Source organism: Natator depressus, chromosome 3, assembly GCF_965152275.1.
Source record: "Natator depressus isolate rNatDep1 chromosome 3, rNatDep2.hap1, whole genome shotgun sequence".
Lineage (NCBI taxonomy): Eukaryota > Metazoa > Chordata > Testudines > Cheloniidae > Natator > Natator depressus.
In genome coordinates, this window is record NC_134236.1 from 109,211,648 (window position 1) to 109,237,608 (window position 25,961).

At 43.2% G+C, this 25,961-nt stretch overlaps 1 protein-coding gene across 1 annotated transcript; it reads right to left on the reverse strand.

Moving 5' to 3' along the window:
- Window positions 1–73: 73 nt before the first annotated feature.
- Window positions 74–17,244, reverse strand: FUCA2 (alpha-L-fucosidase 2). The gene is made up of 7 exons (XM_074948539.1): window positions 17,037–17,244; window positions 12,924–13,111; window positions 11,696–12,035; window positions 9,751–9,961; window positions 6,473–6,663; window positions 4,994–5,102; window positions 74–1,102 (listed from the first exon to the last, which is right to left on the reverse strand). The coding sequence occupies exons 1-7, from the start codon at window positions 17,213–17,215 to the stop codon at window positions 962–964; spliced, it is 1,359 nt and encodes a 452-aa protein (XP_074804640.1). The 5' UTR covers window positions 17,216–17,244; the 3' UTR covers window positions 74–961.
- Between the last annotated feature and the right edge of the window lie 8,717 nt (window positions 17,245–25,961).

The window sequence follows — 25,961 nt, forward strand, 5'->3', positions numbered from 1 at the left end:
GCATAAATAAGAGAAACTACAGCAGCCCTACTGACTATAAGAATAGCTAAATGAACCACACAGCACAGGTGCATATATTTCTAGAAATATCTTTTCTGCTCTCTTATATCCTTCACAAGGAGTGCCTTTCATAGTGAAAGGATGTGTTGCTCAAGTTCTCCATAACTTAAAAATTAACCATACCCCTCATAGCAATAACCTGCAGCATAGCAGAGATTCTGCTAGACTCAGTGTATTTCTAATGTGGCTGAAAGTGCCTTATTCATGATTTACTACCACAGCTGGTCAAATTTTTTCATATGAAATTATTTTTAATGAAAGATAGCCTTTTTTCAATAACAAACTTCAAAACTTTGCTTTTGATTAATTTTATTTTTGGCTATTTTTCCTTTTTCAGTGGAAAAGAGGGAGAGAGGAAACAACTGAAATATTTCCATTAGAAAAAAAATAAATGTCTGGTTTTAAAAAGTACACAAAATAACTTCAAAAAGGCTGACTGGTACAACTAACCCTTGCCCTGTACACCTGCTTTTTGATCAATTTATCACTGCAGAATTTGGCTACATTCACAACCTTGCTCCTGTTGTTGTGAGCTGCTTAAGGAAGATGCACCATGGGTCAGTGCACAGACCTTTTTTGAAGAGATGAACTGAAACCAGATGATCAGAAATCTAATATTATGCTGCAAACAAGGTCCAATGTAATCTTACAAATCCACCCCACCACTTAAAGCTAACCAGTCTTTCAAATCAAAGAGGTTAAATGCTGGAAGTGAAAGGCCAAATGCCCATTCCGCTGAATCTGGAACAGCATTTGTCTGCATTAAATCTGCTCCCATCAATCCCAATTTCAGCTGTACATGGGGAGTTCAATACAGCGTATATATAAGCAAGTTAGAAATTTGAAGTGTTCTCAGTAACATTTGTGAAGAAACAGCAACTGAAGTCTCCATTTGTATCGTTCAGTTTACATTCATCAGTTGCAGAGTCCAGCCCCATTGACAGGGTAACTGACTAGGGGTTAGCTGAGGCACAGCCACTGTCATCCCCTTTTCTCCCAGTGAAACCCACTTCAATTGTCCTTTATGTCCAATCAGCTTCACCTGGAAAAAAAAACAATTAAATTGAAATCTATCCAAAGCGACTGTTGTCCCAATGATTCAAATTGCAGTCTATTCAAAGTGACTGTTGGCCCAATAATTACATGCATATATTTTTCCACTACTTAACAGCAGTGATGAGCTTCCCAAATCTGAAGAACCGGTTCCTTCAGTCGCTCCGGGTCTTCGGCGGCATGTCCTGAAGTACCAGCCGCCAAAGACCCGGAGCGAGTAAAGGGCCTGCTGCCGAAGACCCGGAGCGCCACTGGGTGAGTGTAAGTTAAAAAGGGATTCTCAGCCAGGGGAGCCTCCCCAGCCAGGAGCTCAGGCGGCCCGGACAGGACGGTCCTGCAGGCCAGATGTGGCCCGCGGGCTGGAGTTTGCCCACCCCTTTAACAACCGGTTCTCAACCGGTTCACGCGAACCGGCTCCAGTTCACCACTGCTTAACAGGTCCTTTTAACATAATGGATTAACTGTAGGCACCACTTTGCCAGCCACATGAATGGTCAGAGGCTGTCCAAAGGTTCTAAACATGCTTCTAAGGTGGTCATATAAATAAGCTGGCAAATGTAATGATGCTGTGTCCTATGATTTGGGCCAGACTATGGTTATTATGTTCTACATGCAGATGGCAATGGGTAATCAAAAGGATTTTGAGATACTAGCTCCCTATGTGAAGGGCCAGGTTTCACAATACAAACCAGATCATTATCTTACAAATAATGGAGTAGTTTACATTTTTTTTAATATATACTACCACAAAAATAGAGCAAAGTGACTATACACAAACAATGTTCAGATGATTAAGCAGAACATGTACATGAAGGTGAAGAGGTTCCAAACATAATAATGCAATGTTACACTTTTGGAAAGTTAGTTAACAGTTTCTTAAACTTGCACTACTTCTTGCCTATAGGAAGAAGTCAGATGCCAACATGGGTATTTTATGGAAAGCAGGAGTTTTTGTTTTTTTAAAAGATAAGATATTCTGGAATCTGCTTTTAAACTGAATTGTACTTTACTGTAATGGAAATAACCATTCTGCTCAGCTCAGAAAAAAATCAATGATTTTATAAATATACTACTGCTTCATTTAAAAAGCATATTAGAAAGCAGGACTCGGGGGGGGGGGGGGGATCACTTAAGTAGCTATATAGAAATTATACCATTGCACATAGTACTTAGGGTGGTATAAATTCTATTCTCAATTTACTCTGCTGTAAACCAGGAGTAATTGTTTGATTTAGTACAACTGACACTTCCATTACACACACTGTTAACAGTAAGTAAAATTTTGGCAGATTAAATTTTTTTTAAAAAAACCTATAGTGTTCTTTGAACAAGTCTTTGAAATAACTTTTCCTATTTGTCTACATTACACTACACCTCCTCTGAAATTTTGGCCCTGTGTTGTGACCAGCTGAAGTCATGAGGAGTATTACTATTTAGAAAGGAAGGAGGGACTTGTGTCAAAGCATTGGCCAGGGAAAAGGTGATTTGGGTTCAATTCCCAGCTCTGCCACAGCCTTCTCCTGTGACCTTGGGCAAGTCCCAATCTATGCCTCAGTTCCCCCTTCTGTAAAATGGGGATAGCATGTCCTTTTGCCCATCTTTTGCCAGTCTTGTTTATTTAGATTGTAAGCTCTTTAGGAGAGGGACTCTCTCTTATGATGTTTGTACAAGGCCTAGCACATTAAGGCTCTAGTATTGGTAGGGGCCTCTAGGCATTACCATAATGCTGCTACTAATAATGATTAAAAATGCAAAACTAAGAATGATCTATTCATTTTAAAGTCTCCCCATTCCTTGCCTTTCATCTGAGGAGTGCAGGCCAAATTCTTCAGTGTCATGATAATGTAATTCAGTTGCCAACTGTAATTTGTGCTACAGTAGCACTCTGTGTGTAACACAAGCACCCCCATTTATATACCAAGGTGTCATTATGGGGGAGTGTACTGAAGTGGGAACAGAGCTGGTCAAAAATTGGGCATGTCAAGAGGAAAGTCACATTAGGCTAGAGTAGTGCAAGCAGCCAAAAAGCTACTCACAAGAGGGTGTAACACATCATCCCTTGGGGATAGAGGAATTACCACCTGCCCTAATTTACACTCCCATCCTTATGGTTTTTGGGGTTCTTCACTAAGAAGAAAAGTCAGGGTCGACTGGCTCAGCAAGACACCCTTAGAACCAAGGAAACATACTCTAGACCAGTGGTTCTTAACCTGGGGTGCACACATCCTCTGGGGGCACGAGATGCCCTTTCTGGGGGTGCGAGATATGCCAGATTTTTTTTAGAAGGTAAATCATTGAAAACACCAATTAAGCACAGGCACGTAAGTACAACTACTTTGTTTCATCAAACCTATGTATTTATTAACATTATACATTTTTTAACGATTACTGTAATATACAAACAAAAAATATATCTACGTTTAGAGAACTGACCTACTTCAACGATTTTTGATAAGGGGTGCGAGAACATATTTTGAGAACCAAAGGGGTGAAGGCTGCAGTAAAGGTTAAAACCACTGCTCTAGACCATCTAGCCGCTCAGGGCATCATAGGCCCGGTTGGAAGCCTATTGATGAACCTATTTGCATCCATGACCAGTTTGAAAAAACAAGAGTTCTACCTGAGAAAGAGAGACTCCCTTATGTCAGAAGTAGGCCTCCTTTATGCCATTCCTCCCTCAGCCACTCAGAGTCTCTCGACACAAACACCTAGTTCACAGCAAGCCGGGGTGTAAATCTATGTCACACTAGCCTGCCACACATTAAGTGTCTGTGTGGACCTTGCTGCCAGGCACTAAAAGTTCCCTGGTGAGCTGGATCTACCCCGCTTTGAAATGGGAGTCGATTAAAGCGCACTAGGGAACTTTTTGTGCGCAGCAACAGGGTCCACACAGATACTTAATTCACACCTCAGCCTTAATTTACAACTGAATCCTCCCCCTTCCAAGGGATGACTTGCTGCTTTTTGCATGCCACTGTGAAGGCTGTCTGACATGGAGGGGCCTGGGCTTGTCTTCACTATCAGTGTAAGTCGACCTAAGTTACGCTACTCCAGTTATGTGAATAACGTTGCTGGAGTCGACATGGCTTAGGTCGACGTACTCCGGTGTCTTCACTGTGCTGCGTCGATGGACTTACCTTATTCTTCTCAGGGAGCTAGAGTACAGGGGTCGGCCGGAGAGTGCTCTATTGTCGATTTAGCGGGTCTTCACTAGATCCGCTAAATCGACACCCACTGCATAGATTGCAGCAGCGTTGATCTCCTGGTAGTGAAGACAAGTCCTCAGATAGGGACAATTCTGTCTTACCTATGCATTTTCATTCTAGGAACCTCCAGGTCAGACAGCCAGACCCTCCCTGTGGAGAACTGCATTAAGTTTGCTGGAGAGGGGCGTCTGCCTATTGCTTGCTTGTTGAGTAGTTTGAAAGGCAAGTGGGTATTCCTCCAGGAAATCTCTAAATTTAATGTCAAGGCTCTGCTGTGGGTGGTTTGAGTTGAACAGCACTTTTACACTTCAATATAGTTAGCATTTTTCAGCTTTGGAAGCTATCATCCTGGGCAGTTCTTCCTAAGAGGTGGCCCTAAGCCCAAGCTCAGAGCAAATAGCTCATGGACCAAGAGAACGCCCTACTATCAAGTCTGACATAGAGGGACCTAGACTTAAAGTTAACAGTGACGACAGAATTTTCCCTTTTTCAACATATTCTATTCTGTTTTTACATATCACCAAAGGTGACAGGTATGTATTATTTGAAAACAAAAATGTTCGCAGTGTTGATGGCACATTTTTCAGATATTTTCTGATCTATCTTATGAATATATTCCTTGACAATGCGTTAGAAAGCTCACAGAAGTAGCAAAAAAGACAGTGGTCACTTACTTGTGTTGCTCCAATTTTGGTTTTTGGGTCACCAAGTACCAGAGTCTCCGAGATTGGCCAATTAAGGAAAATGGCATAGACTGTCTCTTCTTTAGGTTTGAACGTGTACCTGGTTGGAAATGGGGAGTCATATAATTTGGGTCCAGTTGTTGTTGTTTTTTTGTGATTATCCACACACTTGAGAGTAATGTACATGTAAAGATTTCAGGACTGGAAAAGGAATTTTAAAAGTTGATGGCAATTAGGGTCACAAACACCACAAGAACTGTTTACATCAGAACTACAGCAATGCAGTCCTCGTCCTGCCAAACTACTATTTAAAAAAGTTTGGATTCCAGTGGAGCTTTTTTCCAAGTATAATTTATTCTCTACCAAACAATCGTGCAAATATTTGTAACACTTCTCTTTCTCTTCTTAATATTAATGTTTCTCATGAGTTTTACTTCTAGCTTTTTATTGTGTCTAGACGTGATATTTATATTTAATAGCCGATGATGGGGTCAGGAGTACAGAACGGCCCATGAGGGAAGGAGAAGGAGTAGGGCCAAAATGCACATGAGGGATGGTTGTGGATTACTGGCACAGCAAAGGCACAGAAGCTAAGGGATAGAGCAGGGTCCAGAGACTAAAAAGGGGTGAATCTGATGGGTGATTTCACCAGAAATGACATTAACATTATCTTACCAAATAATTTATCCATCATACTCAATTTGACAGGGCTCATGGCCATCCTACTATTGATCAGAGTTGTTTTCTAGGAACTTTTTTTAAAAAAAATTCCAGCTTTGGAAGCTATTATTGTGAGGAGTTCTTTCTAAGCCACCTTAAAAAAGTGGCTAATTTTAAAAAGTACCTTAACATTTCTGTCTTTCTCATGATAGTGATATTGACTTATTTCTTATCATCAGTTTTATATTGTATCGATCAATATTCTATAAAAAGAACAGGAGTACTTGTGGCACCTTAGAGACTAACAAATTTATTAGAGCATAAGCTTTCATGGGCCCAGGAAAGCTTATGCTCTAATAAATTTGTTAGTCTCTAAGGTGCCACAAGTACTCCTGTTCTTTTTGCGGATACAGACTAACACGGCTACTACTCTGAAACCTGCCAATATTCTACAGTAATTTCTAGGTCCTGCTTTAGTTTTTCAGCTACTTTTGCTGAAAGGCGTAAACAGGCCAAAGATACACATTGAACCTTTGTTTCAGTCTGCATTGGAAGCATGCACTCTCTTGTCCCCCAGTTTTTTTCCCCTAATCATTAGGACTTACCAACTTCACTAATGTCCAATATACATATTCTTCCTTTAGGCACCTATCTTGGCTTTCCGAAAGGGTTCTTTTCTGAGACAGCCAAATAACATACAAATTAAGGTAGTGGTTTCTTTATTGTAAACACTTGTCCACTAGAAATTGCACAACTTCACAAAAGGGTCTCAATAGTTATATTTTCTGCATATTGTTTCACTAGTCTTACCACACTCCTGGTGTGACAGTGTCATTCTGCGTTCTCCATGGTTTAGTTCCGTAAATGGCTTCTCCATTGACTCTCAGCCAGACACCCATCTGCCTTAGGCGTTCTTGGAATATAACATCAATGCGACCATCATGGGTGGGCCCAATGTTCATCAGGAGATTTCCCCCACATGATACTGTTTCTACGAGTTCCTGAAACATTTAGCAAAGTCAGAATGTTAAGATTATGGCCAATGAAGGTATACACATTGTCTGGTGTTCTTACCAAAACTTAGAACTCTGCTCCAGACACATGGGTTGAAAGAGCTGAATCAGTATTTGACACTGCAATATGCAAAGTAGTACGTTAATGGTTCCAATAGTTTCTACAAAATTTAAGCTTCCATTAAAAATGTTACATTTTTAGCTCGTATGGCTCAAGAAAACCTTCCAAATGTGATCTCACTCTGTGATGCCTGACTAACTCTGCATTTTTTCAGTCTGTCTGCATTATGAGTTATCTGCTTCCCATTTGTTTAACTGGGGGCTGAGTCTAAACCCTAATGATGACTGATATCAGTCGTTTTATATTGTAAACATCCAGATATTCTGAAATGGTGGTCAGATTCTGGGATTGTAGTTGGATACTGTGAAGAGCCCCTGATACATACACACACACACACACACACACACACATACACCTTACTTCTGAGAGTGGGTAACTATTACACGAAAAAAAAACTACTTGTGCCACAGAATAAAACGAAATTAAACAAATATCTTTGGTTTCTGCAGCTAAATACTTCTCATTTCTTTTCAGAACTATCTTGTATACAGTACAAGAGTTTAAAGTAAACTGCAGCACCTAAACTATTAAGAGAGCTTACACACTAAGACCCCGTTCCTACAACTGATTTCAGGTGGGTGGTCCTCCTGTGTCTATAAAAAGCCCCACTGAACTCAATGAGGCAGGTGCAGAGGTCCACCTGCAAAGAACCAGTTGCAGGATCAGGATCCTACCTTACCTTACTAATTTGTTTTAAATCACAATTATCTGCATGTCCAACTTTAATGAACAGACAAAGTATTTTAATTTAAAAATGTAAGTATAAGATTGGATTGCACTGGGGAAATAAACCACCTAAAAAAAAAAAACAGATGCAAAGAAACAAGGAAGTCATTCCTGAAACAACCAAATATATCAAAGCCTTTTGCATTTCTCTCACACCAGAGATTGATGAACACCTGGAGCCCATGCACTTTGAAATAATTCCCTACTGTTGTATTAGGTAAAATTCTCTGACTTCAGCAGACATTAGAAGTGTTTAAAAGCTACAGCATCTCCTCCAAATTTGGGTATATGAGGTACAACATGTACATACAGCTGTATGAATGTTTGTTTCTTTCCTGGACATAATGTTTTTGTTTGACATGCTGTACATCAAATGACTTAACCCGTAGAAGGACTTAGTTGTTAATAGACCAATTAAAAGACTTTGTAGGTTCATTTGGAAGTCTCGAACTGGTAGGATGGAAACATCAATTTTATTATCACAAATTTTACAGGATTACCTGTGGGAGAAGTTAGAATTAGCCAGCAGAAATTCAACCCATTCCCTAGGAACTACTTCCTTTGTCATTAACTGTCACTGAAATCCCTAGTCTGTGGTCACACTTCTATTGGAAACTTTCCTAGCATGCTTTTCCGGCAACTGGCCCTTTACATTTGGAAAAGCAAAACAGCTACAACCATAAAGTTGCTATTTTGTAGCTGACTGCTGAGGGCTACGTCTCACTTCCTTCTACCTGGCAAGTACTGATAGTTCTTACTATGGTTTACCTTGGTATTTCTTTCACGCCTCAGAAAAGGCCACCTTCATATTTTTATATCTATACCTGCAGATTTTTTAAGCTAGTGGGCACTGATAGCTTGCATTATACTTAAGGTTAGTTCCATCTTGCATTCTAACTTATTTAAAAAATTGTCAGAAATTACATGTAAGACCTACACCTAAGATGAAAATTTAACTCAGCTGTTGACTGTTAGATGTTAACTCTAACCCAGCTGTTAGACTGCAAAGTCCAGCCATCAAACAAAAGCTAGATTTGGGTTATGTGATAATATCAAACTATACACACCCACAAAATAATTGAGTGTTACAACAACTGCAAATTTCACTGTGTTGTGACTACTCCTCAGAGATTAAAGTTTCGAGTTGATCTGATGGCTTGTCTCTAAATGTGTGCAAGACGTGAGCTTGGGAGCACCCTTTGAACTCTGGAGGGCAATGAAAGTTGCCGGTGGAGGCAGAAGTGTATTTGAGTTCTTTGGATGAGTCAGCAATCTGTTCTCAGCACCGTCTGTTGTCAAACTCATAAGGTGATGTTGAGGGTGAAATGAGAAAAGTGTCCCCTCAATGAAGAGGGACAGGCAAACCCAAATTCCTCCACATGGACCAGCCTTCAAATCTGGGTCAGATGTAGAGAATTCAGACTTGGATTGCTATTTCCACCAATCTGTAAAACACATTAATATTTCTATCCTGTCTTTGGAAAACTTTTATCCTTTTGTATTTATGAAATAGCAACATTTAATGTAGAGTATCGCTCTTTGCATTGCATGAATGTAGACTCTTTTTTGGAAACAATTAGTTATATGCTATGTAAACAGGGATTCAGCAGACATAAAGCCCATCCACTTCTATGGAATTTAATGCACGTTTTGCCATTGACTTCAGTAGCAGCAGGATTGGTTCCCTGAGTGTTGCTGGCAGAATATTCTGGGAGATATGAGTAGAAAACTACAGAAACAATAATGACTCTTTTGTATTTAAATGCCACAAACACTTGAAGTGTATAATTTGCATAAAATACTTAGAAGAATACTAAATACTTAGAAGAATACTAAATATCCATGGCTTATTATTACTTCATATTTGTCACCATAGAGTAGGAGCAGAGAGAACCTTAAAGACAGAAAGAAGAGGAAGTGCTTGCCTCTTTCATTTGCAATAAAAGTAACTGAGTGGAATTTATGGGCCTGATCCTCATCTTGCTTACACGTGTGTAAATCACAAATAATTCCACTGAAGTCAAACTGGTGTAAGAGAGAGGAGAATCAAACCATAGGATCTGCACAGTTAAGATAGAGCCATTACTGAACTTAGTTTGATAATATAATCAAAGGAAATGATCATCAAGAGGTCACATAATTAGTTATTTCTTACCATTACATTGGTGAACTATAATAATCAGAAGTACTGGCCAGATGTTGTATACCGTATCTCTGTCTTACTGTACCTTTACCAGTTCTTCAATCGTGAGGTAATCATTTAGCTGAGTATTCCTCCTATAACCCCATGACCATTTGTCTATGGTCATACAGTTTTCCCACTTATGAGGCAGAAGGTGTCCTGGGTTATAGCGGTCGCTGCAGGTGTAGTATCCACCATGTTTACAAATGCTGCCAACTCCCCAACGATCATTTGTTACAACTGTATCCCGAACTGGGCTGAAATTACAGAAATTTTAAACAAATGATTATGATTTTTAATTATTTAGACTAAATGTCAGCTCTTTTCCCCAGAAATTCACATTCAAGATGACTTCTGTATTCCTAATTTTCCTCTTTACATAATGCAAATGGGTAAGAAATCTGAGGTCTTACACAGAATGAGAGTAGTGAATGGACCCGCTTCTGCACTCCTTACTCAGGCACGCCTCCGACTGTCTGCCATGGAAATAGATTACAGTACAGATCCTTGAATATGTACTGTGTCTTATGTGCAGTGTCAAAGGCACGGTCTGTGAAGAAAGTGTCCTGATCATGGACTATAAGGTGGATAGAAAGCTGACTAGATCGTCGGGCTCAACGGGTAGTGATCAATGGCCCCATGTCTAGTTGGCAGCCGGTATCAAGCGGCGTGCCCCAAGGGTCGGTCCTGGGGCCGGTTTTGTTCAATATCTTCATTAATGATCTGGAGGATGGCGTGGATTGCACCCTCAGCAAGTTTGCAGATGACACTAAACTGGGAGGAGAGGTAGATACCCTGGAGGGTAGGGATAGGATACAGAGGGATCCAGACAAATAAGAGGATTGGGCCAAAAGAAATCTGATGAGGTTCAACAAGGACAAGTGCAGAGTCCTGCACTAAGGACGGAAGAATCCTATGCACCACTACAGACTAGGGACCGAATGGCTCAACAGCAGTTCTGCAGAAAAGGACCTAGGGGTTACAGTGGACGAGAAGCTGGATATGAGTCAACAGTGTGCCCTTGTTGCCAAGAAGGCCAATGGCATTTTGGGATGTATAAGTAGGGGCATTGCCAGCAGATCGAGGGATGTGATCGTTCCCCTCTATTCAACACTGGTGAGGCCTCATCTGGAGTACTGTATCCAGTTTTGGGCCCCACACTACAAGAAGGATGTGGAAAAACTGGAAAGCGTCCAGCAGAGGGCAACAAAAATGATTAGGGGACTGGAACACATGACTTATGAAAAGAGGCTGAGGGAACTGGGATTGTTTAGTCTGCAGAAGAGAAGAATGATTTGATAGCTGCTTCCAACTACCTGAAAGGGGGTTCCAAAGAGGATGGATCTAGACTGTTCTCAGTGGTACCAGATGACAGAACAAGGACTAATGGTCTCAAGTTGCAATGGGGGATGTTTAGGTTGGATATTAGGAAAAAAAATTTCACTAGGAGGGTGGTGAAGCACTGGAACACGTTACCTAGGGAGGTGGTAGAATCTCCTTCCTTAGAAGTTTTTAAGGTCAGGCTTGACAAAGCCCTGGCTGGGATGATTTAATTGGGGATTGGTCCTGCTTTGAGCAGGGGGTTGGACTAGATGACCTCCTGAGGTCCCTTCCAACCCTGATATTCTATGATCATATTCTTAACAAAACCACCCTACTTGCCATCATGGTAGATGACTGTTACTTACAGGAGAATAAAAATAGATAGAATGGCCAGACCATGTTAATGGAACAACTTATGGACCTGCTTGACATTTTTCATGAAAAATGTTCATAATTTTTCAGCCATGTCTAATAATTTGCTTGTTAAAGGGAATGCTCTTCCCTGACTTGATCCCTTATATTGCAGGGAAATTAAGTGGCAGATGACATGGTTAAGTGCCCATTAAGTGAAACAATGGATCCCACACAATATATGGAAAATGAGACAGAAGCTATAGCCTGGCCAAAGTTCCAATTTAAGAGCTAAATATATGATAAAAACAAGACACCTGTCATTATACAGCCAGGCTAAAAATCCAGTGCTGTTCCAGTAAGTATCTGGTGCATTACCATCCCCATCAGACCAGAGGATCTCTGGTTGGTATTTAGCCACAATCTCATAGAGCTCAGGCAATGACTTGGCTGTTGGAAACTGTCTTGTCTTGAATACATTGGAGGCATCATAAAGGAAGAGAGGATTGAACCATTCAAAGAGAGAGTGATACAGCCCAAAGTGCAAATCCGTCCTGTTTCTTATAGATGTTGCTAGTTCAGCCACAATGTCCCGTTTTGGTCCTATGTTGACAGCATTCCAGTTCCAAGAGTATTTGGACCCCCACAAAGTAAAACCTAGAAAGAGAAAGTTGAAGGATAAAAAGAGAATAAAAAGCACTGTAAGCATATTCTTATATATGCTATGCTATTAGTCAAACACACATGCTGATTGCAGCTCCCCAGGAAGAGGAAGTAGGCTCTTCCCTCTTCTGCAGCTCCCCAGAAAGAAGAAGTAGGCTCTCCCCACTTCTGCTTGCCCTATCACTGAAATCTCTAGTTATGTATAACCATAATATTCCTTTCTTTAGAAGAAGAATCCAATACCAAGATGTTAAAAATTGTTTATACCATGTCTACAAATGACACATAACTCTCAGTTTCTGCACTAAGTAGTCTCTTACTATGGGTATGTATAGCACCTAGTATCACGGAGACCTGATCTTGATTTGGGCTTCTAGCTGCAGCAGTAATAATAGGAATCAGGCTACTAATGTTGAAATATAATTGTGCATATTTCAAAATCTTAACCGACTCCCAAGAGCACATTGTACATTTCTTGGAGAAAGGTACAGAGCTAACAAACTCTCTGCACACAGTAATGTTCTATATGAAACAGAACACGATTTACTCTTCTGGTTCATTAAGCAATAAAAAGCCTAGAGCTAAATTACGCAACAGTCAGACATTAACAACTTCTATGGCTGTTGTAGGAAGCTCTGCAGCACTCTTAACTTCAGTCATTGCAACCTATAGCAGGAGAAATAATGTGATAACAAATTCTTCCTTCTATCAATGTTCCAGCCTTTTATAGGGGATATGGGCTAACAAATACCACTTTTATTCCTGCCAGGTTTTTAGCATCTAGTCAGCTGGACAAGATAACTTCACCTGGGTTTTTGTTCTGCTAGAAGAAATGAACCATGAACTGCAACAATTGCCAGCACTTGCACACGTTCTATTTACCTTCATGATGTTTTGAAGTCAAGACAACATATTTTGCACCAGAAGCCTTCAGAATATCTGCCCACTGGTTGGCATCAAAAAACTCGGCTGTAAACAAAGGGCCAAAATCTTCATAACTGAAGCCAGGAGGGTAATTTGTCTCCATAAATTTTACATAGGCCGGTCTCTTTTCCTTCTGCCAATACCACCTTCCAAATACACAATAAAAATATCCAATGACATTTAAAAAATATATACAGTTATAATAATCAATTCCTGTTTTGCCATTCTAAAGGGCGGTGCACACTGTCACAGACATACTGTGGAAGTACACTGGAAATAACATAAAACTGCCTCAGGCAATAATAGCTTTGATATTTGGAGGCACCTTGGTCTACCTTCCTCAAGGACTTCATTTGAGGGACTCCCAGAGTTTCCTACTGAGCTGTGTTGTACACCAGCTAAAATTTGATGGGGGTGTGGAAAAGATAGTCTTATTTAGGGGCCAAATGCTGAAAACTTACTACCAGGCATACAGGGCTGGTGTGGGACATAGGCAGCTACGTTGGGTGCCAGTTTTGTAGGAACACCCCTGGTTCTGGACCAGCACAGGCATGGACTTCTTTAACTGTGTCCCCCTGTAGAAGAGTAAGAGCAGCCATACCACCAAGCACAGCACAGCTTTTTTGCTTCTGCCTCTTAAAGGGCACCCCCACTTTGCAGTAGCTACTTGGGATGACAGCCATCTCACTGCTCCATCTACCCCCACCCCAAGCACAACTTTTAGGGAGTTTTGCTCCTTTAAGGATGGGCCTCTACCCCACATGAGCAGCAGCCAAAAATTGCCACACAGACAGAAGCAGGTCTCCAGTGTGGTTGTCCCCCACACCAGCACAGGTATGAGGTGTGACAGGGTGGACTAGGTCTAGAAGCCTCACGGCCCTGCCATAGCCCGCTCCAGAAAAGAGCAGAGGAGAAGTCCTCCCAGCAGCCTAGAGTGGTTTTAGGAGAACTGCTAATCAGAGGGGCTCCTGGAGTGACCAATCAGGGGGCAGAAGGGCCATATAAAAAGAAGCAGCAGAGCAGTCAGTTACTGCCTGGAGTTTGCAGAGGGAGAAATGGGTGCTTGGCTGGCTGGAAGAGCAGCAGGACTGCTGACAGATCAGTGAGGGCAAGCTGAGTCCAGGGGACCAAGCCCAGAAGCTCACCAGACCAGGTGAGGGTACCATGATGGACTCTGCTGGTCTGGTTGAAAGCTGAGCCCAGTCAAGGGCTGCCAAAAGGACACCTACTGAGATGGACCCCTCTTGGGCTGTTAAAGAAAGTAGTGCCTTGGGGAAGGATGCCCTTGTGCTATGGCCCCATACTAGGGCCATGAGCAAGAACTAGAGACTGTATACCCCAGAAGGGGGGACAGTGTATGTGACTCAGCTGGAGGGCTAGTCAATGAAGACCTGCCAAAAGAACCACAGCCAGGGGAGTGCTTCCCTATTTAAAGCTGAGCAATTGCAGGCATGAATCAGCCAGAGAGGTGGATGCCAGCCCAATTACAGGTAGGAGGAATTCTTAGGGCAGCAAAATGTCCAGCACCAGTCCTGTGGATTAGTGTTTTCCACAGAGAGGAAAAAAGGTGGGTGAAATCATATCTTTTATTGAACCAACTTCTGTTGGTCAAAGAAACAAGCTCTGTGTAGCTCTTAATCTTGTCTCTTTCACCAACAGAAGTTAGGCCAACAAAATATATTACCTCATGCACCTTGTTATCCTGGGACCGACATGGCTACAACAATACTGCTTACTACATAAACAGTTCTATTGTCTATGGGCATAGCATGGGGTAGCATGAGTCTCACTGTAGAAATGCTATGGCCAGTAGTAAGGATTTGTGGGGTTACAGTCATTAGGTTTCAGAGAGTGAGGCAGAGCAGCAAAGACCTAGGTAAGCTTAGACACACACTGGTCATTCAAAACTGGGGAGGAAAATAAACTGAATTTTTTAAAAATGTGTTTAAATCCCAAATTGAGGATCAGAGTCTGATCTCAGCAATACTCACGTAAATCCAGAGTAACTCTGCTGATAGCAATAAAGTTAACCCAAATTAACATGGACATAAGTGAGAACAGAACCTGGCCCCTTGTGGGGAAAAAGCTGGACGAAAAGGCCCAGAAATCGTCCTGTGGAAAAATAGTTGCAATCTCAAGACATTTTAGTGTCTAAGGAAACTGACCCCACCTTCCCCTCTCTTCTCCTTTGCCATGCACCGGTTGCTAATGACATTAAAATGGACAGAATTGAAATTCCAAAAGAAACAAACTGAAAAGTGATCTGCTGAGATCAGAGAAGTGGGAACAGCTGCAGGCCAAGGAAGAAAGTTTGTACTAACAAATAGAAGGCTGTAATGACAGGGTAAATGAGGGTAAATCACAAGTGTAAATGCTATTTACAGTCAATAGTTACTATTTACAGTCAATAGTCCACATTAACACCAATGTAAGAGCAAAATCTGGAACATGGCTAATAAATAACAGCTCAAATACAAAATGCGGGGGGACATAATCAAGCAGCCTCATCCATTGCTTTAAAGTGAGTTTATTTTAATCTTGTACCACCTTAACGTTTCTTTTTTGTGTAATCAAACACTGTAGTTTATCATAGGAAAGTCTGCAGTCAGGATTGGGGAGAGGAGGGGTTTACAAGATCATTTCTATTTTAGGGGGAAATTCTGCCCTCATTTACAGCCTGTACAACTCCATTATTTTCTAAATGACTGCACAGAGTGCCCAGCCCATAAAAAAAATCCACATATAAAAGTTTGAGGACAACTGGCACTGAAAGTGTAAGGGAGGATTTGGAAATATTTTACAAAAGGAGGATAGTTTTGCCAGTGGATGGATCTGTATGGTTAATATACTAGGAAGGAAAAGTGATTTTTTTGCAATGACACTTCAACTATAACCTTTCTTTTGGAAGGGTCTGTATCATGGCCAAAGCTTTCTTTTCTATTTTTGGTACATTTGGTATATTTATGATTGAGGTAGAGCCTTTTTGCTCTACATCAGATGCATGAGTACTTTCAGGAGTTAATAGAATAGACAGCATTAACACTCTCAAAATAGAGATGGCATTTCAGTCAAGAATATTTTACACTGTACTAAGAATATTCTATTAAACTGTAGTTGGTATCAAAGGCAGTCAAGACATCATCTTTATTCTTTGTCCAGAAAAGTTAAGTAAAGTGCAGCCCACATCAGAGCTGTTTAAACCCATCCCCTGCAGCTCTACTATGTGTTGTCAAAATTCTGCGTTCAGAAAATCATGTTTTGCATGTATATACCTTTACTAAAATTATTTAATTAAGCCTTATAATATCCCCGTGACAGAGATCTTATTACCTCAATTTTACAAATAGCAGAAGAGATTTGTGACTTCTTCAAGATCACACAGAAAGTCAGTGGCAGACTGTAGCATAGAAATGGTAAATCAGTTTTCCAGACAAAGGGATTGATTCTGTGAACACTCACATGTGTCAAATAGTTTACCCATGTGTAAGTGTTTGCAGGACCTGAGTTTTCTCTTTTCTTTGGAAAGGATCTCTTTAAAAATCACAACCATTAACATAACATTAAAAAAATCCAATTTCATTAGTTCACTAAATATAGGCTCAAACGTCAGACCTGGATTATGGATACCCCCAAAACTCCACAATTGCTCTGATTTGTGGTTTTTGGCCAGCCCGCTATAAATACAGGAGCACACTTGCAAAATTTGTTTGTGGGGTTACATTTTAAACACTCCCCACGTTCAAGGATGCTCAGATGTGAGGTTTTGGTTCAATTCACTTACATCATGGGGATCCACATCTAGGTTTGGGTTGAAAACATTCTCCAAATTAGGGAGCTGTGTTCAGACTAGTAGGGCCAGATTTTACTGCTAAGAGACAAGGGAATAATTACCACATACACTGGGGGGGGGGAGGGAATGGAGAGTGAAAGGTTGTTTACTACAGGGTGCAGCTTTGTTAGGGAAAGAAGAAAGAACAACAGGCTGCTCTGTCGACAGAAAGAGCAAGGGGAGGTTAAAGAGGCATAAAGGAGGAAGTGAGGAGCTGAGAGTCAAACGCATGGAAGGCTCACCAGAACCACTCACTGCCGAAGCTGGGCACGGAGAACACGCCCCAGTGGATGAAAATGCCAAATTTGACTTCATCAAACCAGGTCGGAAGTGGTCTGGAATCCAGAGACTCCCAGGTAGGATCATAGCGCGCACTGCATCCCTGCGGCCAAAGGAGCAGGCAGAGGAGCAGCAGCAGCATGGCTGGCAATGGGGAGGATGCAGCAGTCTTTGGCTGGGGATGGTGTGTTTAACGTCTCACGTGAGAGCAGTCAGATGACAGCTCGCGGCAGGCAGGGCTGCTTCCTGCTCCTTGTTCTTACACCCAGCGAGGCTGCTGGGTGCAGTTTAGTGCATTGTTTAGCAAGGGCGGGGGCACTGGAGGACAAGGAGGTTACGAGAATAATTTCTTAGACTCTGATTTTTTTTCCAGGCTTGCTGAGCAAGGAAAGGAGGCTTGGAGGGAAGCTGAAACCAGGCCCTACATCAGTGTCTCTTAGGGAACCCAGGATGAGTGGGCAGTGTGAAATTTGTAGTGCACACACTCACTGATTTAACGACTCAACCTGGTGCTATTTGCCCTCAATTGCTATATGAAAAGATGGGATTTGAGCGTCCAGGCACCATCCAGGGCCAGGACTTTGTTGCCCCATTCCAAATGCAATTGGTTTGAGACAGACCTGCTTTTACATCTAGTATGATCACTAGCACAGTCGGTGCATAGAAATTGAGTGGTACCTTCTGAAAAATCCCAAGAACAAAGGAAATTTATCTCTCGTTATTTATAGGAAAATTAAGGGAAATTAAACTGTAGGCCTGCCCACCTTGCTCCCTGGAACTGAGTTCTGTAGACCAGTGGTTTTCAAACTGTGGGTTGTGACCCAGTACTGGGTCGTGGTGGCTCTAGTCAGCGGTGCTGCCTGGCTAAGGCAGGCTAGTTCCTACCTGTTCTGAAACCGTGCTGTGCCCCGGAAGTGGCCAGCAGCAGGTCCAGCTCCTAGGCGGGGGGGCGGGGAGGGGCCTTCACATGCTGCCCCCACCCCGAGCACCAGTTCCTCACTCCCATTGGCTGGGAATCGGCCAATGGGAGCTGAGGGGGGAACAGTGGGCGAGAGCCGCACAGAGTCGCTTGCACACCTCTGCCTAGGAGCCGGACCTGCTGCTGGCCACTTCCAGGGCGCAGTGCGGTCTGTGGTGCCAGGACAGGCAGGAAGCCTGCCTTAGCACCCCCTCTGTGCCGCTGACCAGGAGCCACCCAGGGTAAGCCCGTGCCCCACCCTGCGCCCCAATCGCCTGCCCCAGCCCTGAGCCCCCACCCAAACCAGGAGCCCCTTCCTGCACTCCAAACCCCTCATTGCTGGCCCCATCCCAGAGCCTGCATCCCCAGCCCAGAGTCCTGAGCCCCTCCCACACCTCAACCCTCTGCCCCAGCCCTGAGCCCCCCCAAACCTGGAGCCCCAAACCTGGACTTGATAGCCCCTCCCACACTCTGTAAACTACAACTGTGGAGGCACGACATAGACCGTGAACCGCTGAATAAATATCTGGAAAAGTGCTTCATTGTGCTTGCTAGAGCTATTTGAATTGTAAAAAAATTAAACTTCAGTACATTTTTCACAAAAAATATGCACCATTGTAACCAGCCCTAGTGCTAAGTTATCATTTATTTCTGAATTTTTATTTGAGCACAACCGACTTCAGGACATATGCTCTGTGTCGGCCATAACTTTAAATTACCACAAAGTGGCAGTGTTTCAGAGCATTGCTGGTAGAAATGGAGGAGTTTCTGCAATGTACTTAGCACTAGTGCATAGTACATCAAGTGCAGAATTGCATGATTTCAAGTAGGACAGTCAATTAATCACAGTTAACTCATGCGATTAACTCAAAAAAATTAATTGTGATTAAAAAAATTAATTGTGATTAATCGCAGTTTTAATCACACTGTTAAACAATAGAATACCAATTGAAATTTATTAAATATGTTTGGATGTTTTTCTACATTTTCAAATATATTGATTTCTGTTACAGCACAGAATACCAAGTGTACAGTGCTCACTTTATATTATTATTTTTATTACAAATATTTGCACTGTAAAAATGATGAACAAAATAGTATTTTTCAATTCACCTCATACAAGTACTGTAGTACAATCTCTTTATCATGAAAGTGTAACTTACAAATATCTATTTTTTTTGTTACATAACTGCACTCAAAAACAAAACAATGTAAAACTTTAGAGCCTACAAGTCCACTCACTCCTACTTCTTATTCAACCAATTGCTAAGAGAAACAAGTTTGTTTACATTTATGGGAGATAATTCTGGCTGCTTTTTTTTTACAGCGCAAATATTTGTAATCAAAAATAAATATAAAGTGAGCACTGTACACTTTGTATTCTGTGTTGTAACTGAAATCAATATATTTGAAAATATAGAAAATATTAAAAAATATTTAAATAAATGGTATTCTATTATTAATGATGCAATTAATTGCACGATTAATTGTGATTAGTTTTTTTAATCATGCGATTAATCACGATTCATTTTTTTAATCACTTGACAGCCCTAATTTCAAGGTTTCATAGCACAATGCTTATATTTAAGCAATATTACAATGGCCAAAACTCTGAGGGAGGGGGGAAGTTCCTGGAAGGTGCAGGGGAGTTTTCAGAAAAGATGATTTGGCAAACTCACCCTGAAGAAGAGCTCTGTGTTGTTCAATAGCTTGTCTCTCTCACCAACAGACATTGATCCAGTAAGAGATATTACCTCACCCACCTTGTCTCTCAAAAATCACAGGAATTTTCAAAGGTGAACATGGATATTGCTGGATTTTTGAAGTCAGCCCTGGCTCTGAGCATGCAATCTGCCTGGTCATTCTGTCTTAAGCTGTACATTCAGCCACCAGGCTTCTCAGTTGTCACATGAAGCTATGGTACCCAGCCACTGGAGTGCTCAATCATAACTAGGGTTACCAGATAGCAACTGTGAAAAAATGGGACAGGGGTGGGAGGTAATAGGCGCCCATACAAGAAAAAGTCCCAAAAAACAGGACTGTCCCTTTAAAAATGGGACATCTGGTCACCCTAATCATAACCAAATGCAGGGGTGACCCTATCCTCCTTTTGGACTCAGGCACCCATCTGGGTCTATATGGTGGCCTCTGAGTAATTGGAAGAACCCATACAGACCCAAGAAACTTACCAGACATCAGAAATGCAAAAGACCTATATGAATGAGGTAAAAACCTCACATCATGCCTGTTCAGGGTAAGCACAGGAGAAATATTACCAAAAAGAAATGTACCCTGCTAATGGCTACTGCACCATATTTTCATACCTGAATAATCCTTTCCCTATAAAAAATGGAACACTAATTAAGGAACCATCCTGTAATACTCTTTCCATTCCACTAGTACCTCAGGAGGTTGTTAAAGAGCAGCTACTGATGTTAGACATTTTAAAATCAACAGGTTTGGATCACTTGCATCCAAGAGTTTTTAAAGAGCTGGCTGAGGGACTTGCTGAACCATTAACGTTGCTTTTCAATAAGTCTTGGAACACTGGGAAAGTTTCAGAAGACAAGAAAAAAGCTACTGTGGTGCCAATATTTTAAAAGGGTAAACGGGATAACCCAGGTAATTATAGGTCTTGTGCTCAAATAAAAATATCAATTTAGTTGATAAAGGTAATAGTGTTCATGTAATATACTAAGATTTCTATATGGTGTCTGACTTCGTACCACACAACATTTTGATTAAAAAACTAGCATAATACAAAATTAACATGGCACACATAAAATGGATTCAAAGATGGTCAACTGATAGGTCTCAAAAAGTAACCGTAAATGGGAATCATCATCAAGCAAGTGTGTTTTTAGTGGGTCCCTCAGGGATCAGTTCTTGGCCCTACACTACTTAATATTTTTATCAGTGAGTTGGATGAAAACATAAAATCATCACTCATAAAGTTTTCAGATGACATCGATGTGGATCGCTTGGTAAGGTGGGTGCAAGCAAATAATATGCATTTTAAAATGGCTAGACATAAATGTATACATGTACGAACATAGAATGTAAACCATACTTACGGGATAGTGGATTCTATTCTCAATCAAGGGTAACTCTGAAAAAGATTTGGGGCTTATGGTCAGTATTCCCTCTAATTTTTCTCACACATGTGCGGAATGAATTTTGTTATATGCACCAATACGGAGGTGATGTGTGACACATCACCTCATATCAGTGCACATAACAAAATTAATGTGTTGGGGGTGGGGCCGAGGGGTTCAGCGTGTGGGGGGGAGCTCAGGGCTGGGTCAGAGGGTTGGGGTGCAGGGATGTGAGGGCTCTGGCTGGGGGTGCGGGCTCTGGGGTGGGGCCGGGGATGAGGGGCTCAGGGCTGGGGTAGAGGGCTGGGGTGAGGGGGTGGGCTCCAGTTGAGGGTGCAGGCTCTGGGGTGGGGCCGGGGATGAGGGGTTTTGGGTTCAGGAGGGAGCTCCAGGGCTACAGTGAGGAGAGAGGACTCCCCCCAACTCTCTCCCTGCAGCACCACCTGGGCTGCGGGGGAGGGGCGCCTCTCCCCGCCGTGGCAGCCCAGGGGCTGGCGCCTCAGGATAGGCGCCCCTCCCCCAGCCCCCACAGGTCCAGGCCAGGGCTGGGTTCAGGGAGGGGCACCCCTGGCACCCCAGGTCTGGGTTGGGGCTGGGTTTCGGCAGGGGTGCTCCACAACAGATCGGGCTGGGCCGCCCGGGTCCAGCCCAAGCCGCCCCCGCTGTGGCTGGATCCAGGCTGCACCACGCTGCCCCGGCCACGGCTGGGTCTGGGCCACGCCACTGCGGCAGGTTGGGGGCTGGGCTAGTTTGGAGCTGGGGGAGGACCACCCCTCCCCCGCCGCGGCAGATCCCAGGGTGGGTTCCCTGAGCGCCTGTGCGGTACTAAATGTGCTGCTGCACAGCCGTGCAGCTTACAGGGAACTTAGGTCATGGTGAATAATTAGCTGACCATGATCTGCCTGTGTCACACTGTGGCCAAAGGAGCTAATGTGATCTTTGGAATTATAAACAGGAATATCAAGTAGGAATGGGGAGGTTATTTTACCTCTGTATTTGCCAATGGTGACACCACTGCTGTGTCCAGTTCTGGTGTCCACAGTTCGAGAAAGATGTTGGTGAATTGGAGAGGGCTCAGAGAAGAGCCACCAGAATGACTAAAAGACTAGAAAAAAATACCTTAGAGAGTGAGGGATTCAAAGAACTCAGTCGATCTATCTTATGAAAAGAACATTAACGAGTAACTTGATTATGGTCTATAAGTATGTACAGGAGCAACAACTATTTGATAGAGGGCTTCTCAATGTAGCAGAGAAAGGTATAACCCAATCCAGTGGCTGAAAGTCGAAGGCAGACAAATTCCGACATGAAATAAGGTGTGCATTTTTAACAATGAGGGTAATTAACCATTAGAACAGAGGGGGGAGCTGCAGAGGAATGTTTTGGGGGGTAAAGCTGGGGCCCGGGCCAACCCCTGTGGGATGTGGGGAGGGAGCACCACCCAGCTCCACTCCTGGCCTCGCTTCCAGGGCCCTGGCTGCCAGCCTAAGCACCCCTGCCCCATCTTTGGCCCCAGCCGAGGCCCTCTTACCCCATCTATGTCCCCCCTCTCCCACAGCTGCAGCCTTGTTCCCAGCCTTGGCTCTGGGGGCAGGGTGTGGACAAGAGTAAGGGGGGGCACAAGGTAAAAGGTTTGGGGACCACTGCATTAGAACAATGTACCGAGGGTCATGGTGGATTATCCATTACTGACAATTTTTAAATCAAACTTGGATGTTTTTCTAAAAGATCTGCTCTAGGAATTATTTGGGGGAAATGTTACAGACTGTGTTATACAGGATGTCAGACCAGATGATCACAATGGTCCCTTCTGGCCGTAGAATCTATGTATCTATTCACCAAAGGACTGCACAGCACCCTGATTCTGGAACACCTTCATCTACAATATGGTAAACTTGCTCTGTGATAGGCAAATAGGCCACTGGAAGGGAGGAAGACTAGGGAAGCGCTTTGTAATGGACAGGTACTGCGAGTGCACTCTACTGGTTGTAAGCACCAAGAGAGAGAAAGAGACCACAAAACCACCCATGGAGAACACTACTCAACGGTCCCCTGCCCACAAGAAATCAGCTCCATGCAAAGTGCAGTGAGTCACCAGGCAGCTTTGCTCTCAAGTTGTTCAAAACAACGAAACCAGCTCCGATAATAGAATTTAAGCATAATGCTAGCTTCACTGGGGGCAATAGAAAAAGGTCTCTGCTTGATATACAGAAAGATACAATGATCACCTTGATTTTGTTTATCCCAAGGGCCAGGACTGGGCTAAGATCAGGTTGAAAAAGTCAATAATATTTGAGACACATGAACAGCAGCCTATGCCACTGCCCCAAACCAAGACACCACTGATGGGCAGCAGCTTTGTATACAGGCTTCTGTGATGCAAACCAGACTCTCCTGTTTGCTTCATGATGTGCAGCAGCAGAAAAGTTGTCTGTTATCTAGAAACCACTGCTTCTTTGTAGGTTAGATTAAACTAAAGGGGCTGTGCTCAGTGGGTAGGGTGTTATATGAGGTTGAGGAAGTGTATGTGTGTGTGTGTGTGTGTGTGTGTGCATGTATGCAACCAATGGACAAAAGCATAGTGACTGGGAACCAATAGGGCTCTCTCATTGGAGGCTCTGAGCATAGGGATTGACCCTAAGTATAAAATAAGATATATGTTGAATGACATACCCCCAAAAACATGGAGGTGTAGGTTACTACCCCTATTTCAACACCCCTCTGCCTATGTCTTGCTTTGCAATTGCAAGGCATCCTGCACTCCACTTCCCCTTTACACAGCAGCCCTGTAATTATAACTAGAGCTGGACAGGACATTTTTGACTAAACTAACTTTCAACAAAATATGCTGTTTGTTGAAACTGAAACATTTTGGGAGACATAATGGTTTCAAAAGGTTTTTGAGTCCAGGATGGACAGAATGAGAGAGAGATTCTGTAGCTGGATGGTGATGGAACTGTCCTGGGATATGCTGATTTGGAGTGATATGGGACAACGAAAACTACTGAGTCAGGCAGAATCAGGGTCCCCCAGGGTATGTCTATACAGCAAGCAGGATTCCAGGACAGTAAGTCTCAGAACTTGGGTCTATGGACTCAGATTCACAGGGCTTGCACTACGGTGCAAAAAATAGCAATGTAGGAGTTTGAGCTCGGGCTCTGAAGCTCACCCTCCTCCCTAGAGCTCCAGCCCAAGCCTAACTGTCCACGCTGCCATAGTATAAGCCTGAGTCTGTAGACTTGCTCCTGTGGGATCTGGTTTGCTGTGTAGATGTACCCCTGGTCAGTACCTATAGCGTGTCTCACACACTCTCCCTCTTTTTATCGCGCGCGTGTGTGTGTGAAAATGTTCTAAAGGTTTTGTTTTCATTCCAGTATGGAAGAAAAACAGATTCTGAAACCTTGAAAGTTGATATGAAACAGAATTGTTCTCTTCCAATAAGCTCCAATTATAACAAACACACTAAGATACTCAGTTTCCAGCTGTGCCACACTTTGCTGCTCTGACGGTATTCACAAGTGAGAAATTGTGCTGATTGAGACTGTGGTGGGGCGGTGCCCCACCCCCCTGAGAAGAAGGGCTGAACCAGGCCAGAGAGGCTGCGCAGACCCACAGCCAATCAGAGAAGGCCTGAGGAGAGCCAGTCGGGGCAGGGGGAGAGGCAGCCAATCAGGGCCGGCATAGGCCCTATATAAAGGCTGCCTAGCAAAGAGCAAGGTAGTCTCTCCCTGGTGGGCAAGGGAGGAGAACTGGCTCTTGAGCTGAAAGGTAGCACCTTGGCTAGAGCAGTGCTGGGGAAGAGCAGAAGGAGCTGGGGAGCTCTGGCCAAGGAAAACCCCAGGCTGCTGGCCTAGATACCAAGGGCTGGGCAGGTGCATAGAGCTGAAGGGGAAGCAACCCAGTGATAATAGCAGGGTGAGGGAAGGAGGGTGGGTAGGCTGCTGCTAGAGGGTTCCTGGGTCAGGACCCAGAGTAGTGGGTGGGCCTGGGTCCCCTTCTACCCTCTTATGCTACACCTGGCTGAAGAGGAGCATGGCTGGATCCAGGCTGTGGCTGGTCCCAGCAACAAGGGGCTAGACTCTGAGGCTGCAGCTGGCCACTACAGCAAGTAGATTGTGGACTGCTGATAACACCAAACCCCTGGAAGGGGGCTAGACTGGAGCAGTGGGCACTGCTGGAGGGCAGCGTCCTGAAGAGGATGCTGCTGAGCAAGGAGCAACATGGGTCCAGATGCCAGCAGGGTGAGAGATGGATGGGACACCACCAGCAGAGGTTGATCTGCACTGGACAGACCTAATTCCCTGAGATGCCAGCGGGAGATGCTGCAGTGGTGAGTCCTGAACCCTGTCACAGAGACCCTGCTGCACCATTTGTCATTTGTATTATCATCGTTATATGGTTGTAGTGCCTAGAGCCCCCTACCAGGTCAGGGCCCCATTATACTAGGGATCATACAAATATATAGTAAATTACAATCCATTCCTCAAAGAGCTTACTGTATAAAAGACAAGATGTAATAGTTGGATGAAACACATAAATGTTATGGGGAAGGTAACAAAAGGACAGGGTAAAGAAAATAATAGGATGCTTTGGTATAGACTAGCTGCCGGCACAGTCCTTAGCCAATCATTTGCATTAATCAAACTCTCTACCTACCTCACTGCCCCACCTGTCCATATTCTCCAACCACACTCCTGTATGTTGCTATATCTTTGAATCAAGGAGTCCACTTGGGTCATGATCTCTGCTGGTTGCTGTGTGATCTGTGAAGGATGGGTTCAACTCTTCAGTGCTGCTTGTGTCATGATTTCAGATACCTCTACTTACTGGTCCAT

Bases quoted from the DNA above. Each gene is read 5' to 3' on its own strand.
- FUCA2 (XM_074948539.1), bottom strand. From the start codon at position 17,215: ATGCTGCTGCTGCTCCTCTGCCTGCTCCTTTGGCCGCAGGGATGCAGT. The intron at 12,036-12,923 runs GTAAATAGAACG...TTCTCTTTCTAG, and splicing joins GACTTCAAAACATCATGAAG to GTTTTACTTTGTGGGGGTCC. The intron at 1,103-4,993 runs GTAAGTGACCAC...TTTTTTTTCCAG, and splicing joins CCAAAATTGGAGCAACACAA to GTGAAGCTGATTGGACATAA.